Genomic DNA, 12,034 nt, shown 5'->3' with positions numbered 1-12,034 from the left:
ATAAATTTTTTTGTCATCAATTAATGTGAGTGTATATTCCTTTTATGTTTGAGGCCAAATGCCCCAAAGAAATTAAAATATAATGAAACTAACCATAAAAAATTTGCATGGCGCCCTTCAAACCACAGGGAAACTATAATTTACCCTATCTTATCCTCTACCATCAAGAACACCGATTGACCTAAATTTTATTCGTAAGTAGTTCTGCCATGATTTTAGTGTTTCTTACATCTTTTAGAACCTTGTCATAGCATTCTTTATTGGTTTATTTCAAATGGGAAACTATCCAATATTGACTAAGATTGTTTTTTCTGATGCTCCAACCAGATGGAATCTGACAGCAAGTGGACCAAGACCAAACCCTCAGGGCTCCTACCACTATGGAATGATCAAGCCTTCTAGAACCATTGTGCTTGCAAACTCTGCTCCTATTATCAATGGGAAGCAGAGGTATGCTGTTAATAGTGTCTCATTTCAACAACCAGATACTCCATTAAAGCTTGCTGATTACTTCAATATCCCTGGAGTTTTCTATGTCGGAAGCATTCCTAGCTACCCCACTGGAGGAAATGGCTACCTCCAAACATCGGTCATGGGTGCTAATTTCAGAGAATTTGTGGAGATTGTGTTCCAAAATTGGGAAAACACTCTTCAGTCATGGCATATTGATGGTTATTCCTTCTGGGTTGTTGGGTAAGCTAGCATATATCCTTAATAAACTGTCTTTCCTGTTCCTTTTCCATTTGGGTAAATTACTATTTATTCTTGTGGTTTGGCTCAAAATTAAGTTGTCTTTTGTGATTCAAACCTCAAAGTTCATTATTGAATTCCATATGGTTTGTTTCATTGCTATGCAGCCATGTCAATTTGTAAGTGAAACGGCATTTTAACAAATTCAACTGTTCATGGACCTAATTATTTTCCCTAGACCTTGATTGTAAAATAACACAAGTTTATATTAGATAATAACAGAACCAATGGCATGAGACTATTAGGGCGAATTTATTTAGGGCCAAAATATAGAGTCTCAAGTGTAATTTACCCTTTTCTGTTTCCATTCTAAATATCTGACTTGCCATTTTGTGAAATGTTCAGGTTTGGTAGTGGCCAGTGGACAGCTGCAAGTAGAAATAGCTACAATCTGAGAGACACTGTTGCTAGATGCACCACTCAGGTAAAAACCATGGAAGAATGTCCTTCCAATCATTTGAGTAAATTTGTGACTGAACAGAAAAGGCTGAACATTTAACTTGTAAACGGTACATCAAGAAAAACCTCAAACACTGGAGAGATCCATTGAAGTCTTTTGAACTTTTCATTATCTCTGCATCCAAATCATACTCATTAGCTTTATAGGTCTTTTTTGCTCATATACTAATCCTAATCTTAACATTAAGCATTAATTAATCTTCGGTTGACTGATCTGGGAAAAGAAGTTTTCTTGAAGTCATTTAATGGATACATGTGTGTCAAAGTTTCTTATCTTGCAGTATAATCCATTATTGAAACAAAGCTGTCTTGTTCCAAATGAACTCAGGTATACCCAAGGTCATGGACAGCGATCTACATGCCTCTGGACAACGTGGGAATGTGGAACATAAGGTCTGAGAACTGGGCGAGGCAGTACTTGGGGCAGCAATTCTATCTTAGGGTATACACCTTCCAAGTCTTATAGAGACGAATATCCCCCCAAAGAATGCTCTTCTTTGTGGCAGGGCAAGGGGTCGTCACACAAGGCCTTTCTGACGAGGACAAGACAAGTCAAACATCTGATGTTGAGTTGAGAATTTGATTGCCTGTATTCGAAGAGTTTACTTAAATGTTGTCTTGTTAATTTATGTAAGTAGAATCGTACATTCTTGATTGTCACGAGAGGGTGACATAATGTCATTGATTTGGATTTGTTTATGTTAACATGCGGGAAATTTAAATTCTAGAGCTCATCTTCAGCTCTGGATTTTGATCAAAGGCGGGAATTTGAATTTCTTAGCAACGACTTATCAAGCTTCTGGTACTGAATTGAGGTCACAATCTGGGCAAATCCTTTTAAGATTTTCTTGTTTAATACCACCACTAATATGTAATATAAGAGTTAATTAATTAATTTGGATAAATTAAAAAAATTAGTTAAGTTAGTTATTTATAACAAATATGAATTGATTTTCTTAAAGCACTCTTTTTAATCATAATTATCATTGGATGAAAACTCTTTGTTATGTATAATCAATAGGGATATTTTAGATAATTAATTATAACTTTATGAGACATATTGGATTGAGATATTATATTTAGGACAAATTTAATTTCTAACTTGTTTTTATATTTAAAACCGGAGATAGTACTATTTAAGACCAACTAGAATTAATGCGTCGCAAGGAGGAAAGTGTAAATTTTCAAAATTCAATGTTACCATAGATTAGCGTATTGTTGGATCTAGTTAGGGGAAGTTTTTTTTCAAACACCTAATCTTGAGAGAGATTGAAAAGTTTCTTTCACTTGACAGAATCATTGCTGGTGATTGTCACTATACAACTGGTATACAGTTATACACTTTATGATAATTTTTGTTGGGATGCCTGCATTTTCCCTGTGATCCTACGACTGCCTAATGAAAAAGGAAAAATGCCTAATTTTTGGTGGCACGGCTATGTTGTCTGGGATGGTGGGTTGGGACTTTTTTAAGTCAAGAGCATATATTCTTTTCACATTATAAATGGACATACTAATTAAAAATTACTACCTCCCATTAAGACATGTTTGACTTTTATTTTGGTCCTAAATATAAGACCTCAATCTATTTTGTCTCTCATATTTATATATATTTTTCTAAAGTAACCCTTCTAATAATAATAGTTCTAGTAAATATACTTGATTAGTAAGGATATTTTAGGAAAGATAACACCTATTTAGGACAAATAACTAACTCAACTTACTTCCTTAATCTCCTCAAATTAGTCAACTGGCTCTTATAATTATGATCGGAGGTAGTATATTAGAGTTTTATGAATATACCAAACAAATTTTTAACCCTACTTCTATTAAAAAAACTCTTCCCCGATGTCAAACAGGCATCAAGGGAAATATCATACTACCTTCGATCCTTAATATATAAGAGTTAGTTGACTAATTTGAACAGATTAACGAATTACTTAAGTTAGTTATTTATAATAATTAGGTCTTATTTTTTTTAAAATATCCTTGCTAATCAATATATTGGCTAGAACTATTATTATTACAAGGATATTTTGAAAATAAATAAATATGAAAGATAAAGTAAATTGGGTCTTAATTATATTTAAAACCAAAATAAAAGTCAAATGAGTTCTTTTATTAAGGACCAGAGGTAGCATATACTCTGATGAAATATCAGTAATTCTTTATTCGATTGATGGTTTGCGGCTTGCCAAGTTGCACTCTATCAGCTTCTATGCGTATGTTAATGTATGAATGAAGTTATTGCACTCGTTACTAGAACGAATTCAAATCCAGCAGACCTGTCAATATGACAAATATGAATACAAAGCACTGAGGAGAAATGCTAAACATATATATATGTTGAATCACTCTCAACAATTACTTTAAGCCCAACCCCTCCAAGGCAGCTTTAAACAACCAACTAAGCATATACACAGACCTGCGCAAATCCTCATACATGACAAGCTTTTATGACAAATATGTGTATGTAGACACTGGTCAAAGGTTGTAAGAATCCATTAAAGTTGTTCCTATTGCAGTGTTCTTTGAAGTCTAAAGGGAGGGGGTGACAGCAGCAAATATAGTACTCTCTGAATAGAGTCAAGAAACACACACACACACACACACAACATGAGCAGTGAAGATACTGCAGGGTTTCTGGAATCCTACGTAAGACTAGACACGAGAGGGAATATTCTGCAATATTCTGAAACCGCCTGGTCTGATTCTGATCTCTTCCATTCCATGCATTCGCATGTCAGTGAGGTCTGGTTTTTCTCAGCAAACTTGGCTTTGTCCCCAGAAACTTCCAAGTAAAGCCTCCTTGCTTATTCCAACCAATGGCATCTACCTGTGTCCATACCCTGCAAAGCTAAGGTGTGAGCGTGGGAGGAAATTCCGACATGCGAGCTATGCCTACGTGGCAACTAACCCGCAACAACGTTTGAATACACACACATGGCCGTCGTCTCTGCCCCGGATAACCGGAGCGTTTCATGAACTGATTAGTGTAGCTTCTTCGAATATGACATTCTGGGTTTTCATCAATAATTACTTTGTTTCCTCTGGAGACATCATTGCTTATGTCAACTTATATCTTAGTTAACTTCTGAAAATCTTTCTAAAATTTAATATTCGCCCATCATTAAGGACCCATTTGGATTGGTAGTAGAAGCTGGATGTGATATATTCAAAATAGAGATAAAAGAAATTAGCTAGATTGGTGACGTAATTGTAAGATATGGAACTTAGAATTATATATTCTCTTGTTGCTTTTATTTTCTTCATATACAAATAGATGGTATAATGATATTCATTATTATTGAGTTAGATTTAAGTATTTTTTATTCTAATTGAGAGAAACTCTTTCAAAGTCATTTAACTTATTCATACATATTTGAATTTAAAACTTCGTACCTAAATTTGTTTTCTTGGATCTCTCTTTCCACATGCATGATTGTGTAGCTATATAAAGAATTTCTCTTCTTTTCAATGTTTTTACTTTATCTATCCTTTTTATGACTAAAGGAGATCTCCTCAATTTATACATAAAAACACATTCTTTTCTAATTCATTTATGATTTCCCCTTAATTATTTCCTTTTTCCGGGTCTCTCTCCTCTTGGGCCGTTAAACTGAAGATTACGGTTTTACTGACTGGGTTGTTACAGCCTGCAGTAATAATTTGATAATTACTGTGATGGGAACATTTGTTTTTTAAAAAAAAAAATACAGGGGAAGTGCTATTTTATAGATGGAGAGGTCTTTGATTATTTGAGCAGAAAAAGAATCTGCAGAACTGCAGGGAATATATAATCAATGGCTGTGGGGTTTTGATCAAATGTTAAAAGCTATATCAATTTATTTTTTTCAGAAAAGAAAAAAAAAAGGTGGCTGTGGCATTTCAAGACAAAAAGAAGAGAAAATTAATTAGACAGCAGAATCTTTTGTCCTTATTATAAACAGACAGAATGTCCGAAAAAATTATCATGATCTGAAGAAAATGATATCACACTTAGACTTTCTTGGTGGGAATATATATAGCTCTCTAAAACCTTCCATTTTCATGCAATTCATCATGAAGCCAATAACTTTGTGAATTACTATTATACTAGGGATTTTGAGTCATGAGTTTCCACCACATCTCATCATTTAAGAATCTGCAAAATAATTTTTTAATTCCAATTCTGAATATAGGAGCAAGATGTAACTAATTTGCATATAGGGTTAAGATGTATCCAGTATTCCAAAATATTTTTTCATGTACATCCAGCACCCTAAAGTATTTTGTAGTGTATTTAGTATTCCCAAATATTCCCGAAATATTTTTTTTAGATGCATCCAGTATTCTGAAGTTTTTTTTTGTCTTGTGCTGAATACACCAAAAATATTTTTGGATGCTAGACGCACCTAAAAAAAATACTTCAGGGTACTGAATGTACCAAAAAATACTTCACAGTAGTAAACGCATCTGAGAAAATATTTCAAAATGCTCGATGCATCCAATGAAATATTTCAGGACACTGGATGTACCTTAACCCTTCATATATGATGAACATTAGTTAGTTTAGTCATTTGTTATAACTATGTTGTGGTTTTCTTAAAATACCATTTTAATCATTATTATCTTGATTGATAAAAATTCCTTTAATACCATACCAGGGGTCCTAAATATAATATTTGGTTTTTTAGTGAACTACAAAGTACTCCTCTAGTCCTATTTATAAGACAGAGAGATAATGCATTTTTGTTCTATTTGTAGGGCATTAAGAGAGATTTTTTGTATGAATGTATAAGTTTACCTGTCATTTATTATTGTGTTGACTTCATTTATATGAAGTAAAATGTATATTAAATAGGAATAAAGTTAAAAAGTTGTTAAATTTTAAATGAGAATTAATGAAGTTTAATGTTTTTTTTGTCTATGTGAAACATGTTAGAAGTGACTTATAAATAAGACCAGAGGGGTAGATCTTATATTTAGAACTAGAGATAGTAATATATGCAATCAATGCGAATAATTTGGAAAAAAATTATAGATTTGGGAGACAAGAATTGATTGAGGCATTACATTTAAAATCAAAATATACCTGTTAATTAACTATCCCTTGTATTTGGAACACACACCCACATAATGAAGATTCGATTTGTCTGCTTTATATTTCAAATGGAATTTATGAAGTTTTACATGAGAGATCTGAAACTGCGTGTTTTTTTCTTCTATCAATCGAAAGTGTGTAAGACTACAAGCTCATGAAGGGGTCACAAAAGGACAAGGCCTTTAGTATCTTTATTCTTCTTTTGTTCCTTTTAGGAACCGCCTGCTCCTAGCTAGCCAGCAACACAAATTATGAGGACACTAACAAAAGTTACTATTAATTAATGAAGAGGTCTCAACTACACTCTCTCAAAGTCTCTCCAATATCATCACTTTCTCTTCTCCTCCTCCTTCTTCACTTGGCATTAGGGGCTGCACCGGAGATGACAATTATTGGTGATAATGACCGGCGTTTGGGATGGAGATCGCCGGCCGTTAGGCCTTATGTACGGTCCAAAACGCCTCGGCTTCGGTGGACATCTGATCTTCACCGTTGCTTCTTGCTTGCAGTTCAGAGGCTTGGGGGAGAAGAGAGTATATAATATAATTAATTAAGTTTTTCTCAAATTTTGTCCTCTTATCATTCTTCCTGTTCTTGTTCTTCTTCTTCTTCTCTTATATATAATGACTGAAAAACATATATTATTCTTACAAGACATTCCTAGAATGTTTTTGAAAAAGTTGATAAACAGGTTTCAATTTATATTAATGTTGAATTTTGCAGGGGCAACACCTAAGTTGGTCTTACAGCTCATGAATGTTAAGGGCCTTACCATTTCTCATGTCAAAAGCCATCTTCAGGTACAGCATCGATTATTATGGGACGTTCGGTTTAATTTTAACTTATTTTAAATGGTCCTAGTCCGTGTAAATATATAAGATGAATTTTATCTCATAAATCGCAAAAGTGATTATTTTCAAGTAATTTTACTTTGTAATCTGCGTAGTTTTTTTTTTTTTTTTTTCCGGTCAAAAGTGTAATCTACATATATAGTTACTTCATTCTTCTTCTTCGATAGACCTTCATTTTTTCTTGGTTAAAAAACTGATTAAATTAAACCATTTTTCTTTCAGAAATAATTTTTTTAGTTTCCAAATTCTTTAGTATATGGTTTTGACCTTTATGCTTCTTTATTAATTATTAACAGATGTACAGGAGCATGAAGCATGAGCAGACGCTTCAAGGTACGTGCAAAATTATTATTATTTCCTAAATTGACTGGTAATTAATACCCAAAAAAATTAATTAATGAATAATTAACCTGCAACTTGATTCCCTTTTAATTCCTTGACCAATATTACGAAAATGGTATCGAATATTCTTCGATCATTTCTCCATAAAATATAATATTTTCCACACGACACAAGATTAATTCAGAATTTCGGATGGTTTGATCAAGATCATATGTAGTGTGTGTGCATGCACATAATTAACAAAAATTTAGCAGCTTCAGCAGCAGCTAAGAAGAATGAAGAGGCAGTGGGTTTCTTACAAGATTCGTCCTTCACATCAAAAAGTTATGGCGAAGAGAATGAAGAAAACCAAACATGCGCAACTCACTGTTGTTTGGCAAAGTTTAAAGCTATCCAAGGGCCATGGTACAAGCTTAATAACCATATATATAATGTCTGGTTAAATGATTTTATGAATTTATTAATTAATTTTACGTACGTAAGCAAGGTAGGTAGTGTGGAAGGATATAATGAGTTAAGTTGCCATTTTTGATTAGCTTCTCCATATTGTCGGAGTTGCAGGAATAATATTAAGGAGGAAGAACATAATGATGACAAAGATGGAAGAAGGGAGGAGGATACATCAGAAGCAATTCATGGTGTCAGAGAGCAGACCCGTTCCTATATCATCTTCAACGACCTTTTCAAAAGCCCCGCGGATACTGTAATAATGTTCCCTCTCCCTCATTTAATTCTATTCTGATCTTCCACTTTTTTAGTGGCCATATAATATATGGAGACTTGAGCCTGAGCTTTTAGTACATACATACTCTCTCTGGTTCTAGTATAAGAGCTAACACTTTGATGTTAAATAGAAGGACTCGATTCAACTTGCTAGTGACTTTAAGATCAAGTTTTGAAGAAAATGAGATTTGATTGCAATGATGATTCTAATAAACATTAGAATGTATTGAAAAGAGGGATATGTGGGAAGGAAATGTAAACTGAATTGAGATCATGGTGAAAGAATAATATTGATATTGATATTAATTCCAGTTATCATGTGTTTAGGAGGAGAGGAAGGAGATGAAAGCAGAAAGTGGAGCTGGTGGTAATGATCAAAGATTGGAAGGGGAAGATTTGCAGGAGATAGGAGAGAGAGTGGGTGTCGAAGACGACAAGAAGCTGTCTCTGTCAATGAGCTCAAAAGGTTTTCGGGCATGGCTGATGAAGCAATCCAACCCCCTGGTCTTCCCCTAAATGATGTCTCTCTTCACCTCACCCTCTCCTTCAACACCACCACCAATCTCTAAGTGCCTATATATTATCCTTTATCATCAAAAAATAACTCTAACTCTACCTCCCTTCCCTTACACGCGCACACACACACACACTCACTCTACTAAATTCATCATAATATCAATGTCTTCCTGGATCTATTTACTTCATTTTCATACATGTCCCCCTAATTTACATAACCTATACATATATATATATATATAGGGTTAATATGATTGTTAGTCTTATTTTCATAGTTTCCATAACTCTAACTTTAGTTCTGTTTGATTCAATTTTGGTTTTGGCTGTTTAGTTTTATAAAGACTTAGTATGAAACTATAAAAACTAGAACTAATCATTTGAAATTACAGAGACTAAAATCAAAATTCGATCAAATTGTGAGGATTGACAATCATATTAACCCTATATATACCACTTTGATTCTTATTATTAGTTACTTGTAACTTGTTCTCATCTCATTCACTAAGAAATGTATTAAATTGACAGAATTTTTTAAATTTACCCTTATTAAATTTTTTTCATGTTTACAAATCATCCTCATCTCTCTCCTTTCTCTTTTTAATAAGAATCAAATAAGAGTAAAATTAATAAATTAATAATTAAATATCCTAAAAGAGACTTATATTTAGGTCAAAAAATTTTTTCCTGCAATTAACTTAGGGAAAAATGATATAAAAAGAAGTTGAAAATTGCAATATTATGATTCAGGCATATAAGAGTTTAAAATCTCAAGAAAGGAAGTGATGTCTGATTTGGTATTTTGCAAATGTAGTCAAATGATTAAAATGCCCTTGTATCAGATTTTTTTAAAAAAAAAATTATCAAAATTGTCTTTGCTAATATATTTCTTATCATTGGTTGTTCAATATTTATCATTACCAGTTCATAACTTATTAATAAATAACTTGTCATTATCAGTATATTTCTTGTCATTTGTGATTCAACACTTATCATTGCCAGTTCACAACTATTAATAAACTTTTTGATACAAGGGTATTTTTATCATTTAACTAAATTTGCAGAATACTCAATAAGGCATCACTTCCTCTGTGGAATTTTGAAATCTTAAATGTCTGAATTGAAATATTGCAATTTTCACTTCTTTTTTTGTCATTTTTCCATTAACTTATACTCTCTCTAGTCCATAACGTAAAAAGTTAGTTAAGTTTTTTCATAAATCAAGGAATGTTAGTTAAGTCATTATTTTTTTTCCAAATTAATAGAAATGACCTACTTTACCCCTATTAAAGAATATGATTACAAAAAAAAAATTCTCTCATCTCTCCTCTCTCCTCTCTCTTCCTTGTTACAAGAGTTAAAAGTGAAAAACTATCATTAATTATTTTGTCAACTGGCCAATTTTTTTTTTTAAACCAACTTCTTGTATTATGAACTAAAGGAAGTACTAAGGATCAGGATGGCATAGATGAGCGTAGCTATAATATGTGTGTGTGTGTTTTTGTTACGCATCTGAGGTACTATAAGACATTAAATATGAACACTTCTCTCAATAGGATTCGATTTTTGATTTAGCATATTGTGAGGGACTAGTGTTTTCTAGACCCAACTTTCTGATGGTTGTAAATATAATATTGTTTTGCTGTTTGATTAGTTTGCTTTGTACGTCACTACTTTGATTTGCTCGGTGACAATCCTGGGATCATCCGAAAGGGCCTGTACTTTTATTGGGCCAATCTTCAACAAGGGCTTTTAATCACGTCATAGCAAAGCCTCCTGCCCGGGGGGCCATGAAGGAAGGAAGGAAAGAAAAAACATATGAAAATTTGCGATAGAAAAAAGAAAAAAAGAGACTAAAATACCCTAAAAAAATATTAAAAGACAAATAAGAATAAGTAAATTTCAAAACCCCAATTCAGACCTCAGGTACTATTTAGAATTTTCAAATCTTGTAAAATTACACAGATATCCTTTACTATTTTTTTAACTATTTTTTTTAAATACTGCTACCTCAGCACTTTCGATCATTGAAGTTCTGGCACCGGCAACCTTGCCAGTGGCCAGACCTCGAAGCTTCGGTAACATGTCACGAGAATTCCGGTGACCCATCGCCGGAACTGCGATGACTACTCTTTCTTATGTATTGACTATTCTTTTTTAGTTATAGACTACATTTATTTTTAAAATTCTGATGATTACTCTTGTTTAATTACTAACTACTCTAGTATTGTGATTGACTACTTTTATTTTTAAAATTTTGATGACTACTCTAGTTTTGCTATTGACTACTTTTGTTTCAAAAATTCAAAAAATACATTAAGTGTTGTTGGAGATCTAATGACTACTTTTTGTTTAGTTATTTACTACTCTTGTGTAATTAATAACTATATAAAAGTATTCACTGGAACTTTAAAAACAAAAATAGTTAATAGTTAAATTAAAATAGTTAATAGCTATATAAAAGTATCACAAAGAGTAAAGACAATGTTGTCATTTCACAATATTTTAAAATTCTAAAATAGTACCTAGGGTCTGATTTGGGATTTTAAAATCCACCTACCCTTATTTGTTGTTTAGTACTTTTGATGGTATTTTAGTGTCTTTTTTCTTATAAAAAAAATTCATCTCAAATATTAAAAATTCGAGATCTAAAATTTATAAATTCATTCTTTTCACTCACTTTTTTTTTTTGTTTTGGAGATGCGGACGGACTAAATATATCAAGTATTAAATGTTGATTCGGCGTATCAATTAATAATGTATAATATATGATTGGCCAAAAAAATAATGCATAATACTCCTCTGATCCTATTTATAGGCCAGAGAGAGAAAGTTTTTTTAGTCATATTTATAAGTCGCTTCATTAAATTTTTACCATGAATGTACCATATTTTCCTTCATTTATTATAGTATAGATAGTTATTCTTTTTAAAATGAGCATATATTAAATAGAGGAAAAATTGAAAAGTTGATATATTTTAATAAATAGTTAATGCAGTTTAAAGTTTTCTTTGATATGTGTGAAACATGTTGAAAGTGCCTTATAAATAAGATCAGAGAATATATGTTATCGATTTTTATAAACCTCCTGGAAAAAAGAGATTTTTGTGTATCTCTATTTGTTAAAAATAAAATAAAATAAAATAAATCTCTCTGAAAATATTTGCAAATTTTATAATGTCTTAAGATTTGAAGAATAATCAGTTCAATCAACACTAATATTATTGAGATAACCTATACCTACATATGTGTATGCTTGTGTGTGTATATATAGGCATTGGTGACTGTATTCCACTTTTGGGATTATTATAGA

General features: G+C 32.2%; 1 protein-coding gene and 1 pseudogene across 1 annotated transcript; both read left to right on the top strand.

Moving 5' to 3' along the window:
• Window positions 1–322: 322 nt before the first annotated feature.
• LOC114749714 (L-ascorbate oxidase homolog) lies at window positions 323–1,968 on the top strand (annotated as a pseudogene).
• Window positions 1,969–6,674: 4,706 nt separating this feature from the next.
• LOC114749713 (putative Myb family transcription factor At1g14600) lies at window positions 6,675–8,724 on the top strand. The gene is made up of 5 exons (XM_028938256.1): window positions 6,675–6,825; window positions 7,016–7,092; window positions 7,440–7,476; window positions 8,022–8,188; window positions 8,536–8,724. The coding sequence occupies exons 1-5, from the start codon at window positions 6,675–6,677 to the stop codon at window positions 8,722–8,724; spliced, it is 621 nt and encodes a 206-aa protein (XP_028794089.1).
• The last annotated feature ends 3,310 nt before the right edge of the window (window positions 8,725–12,034 follow it).

Source organism: Neltuma alba, unplaced genomic scaffold, assembly GCF_004799145.2.
Source record: "Neltuma alba isolate B1F8T4 unplaced genomic scaffold, ASM479914v2 tig00006135_pilon, whole genome shotgun sequence".
NCBI classification, from domain to species: Eukaryota; Viridiplantae; Streptophyta; class Magnoliopsida; order Fabales; family Fabaceae; genus Neltuma; species Neltuma alba.
Note: the sequence above shows the minus strand (reverse complement) of the source record. Positions and strands in the feature narration are given on the sequence as shown.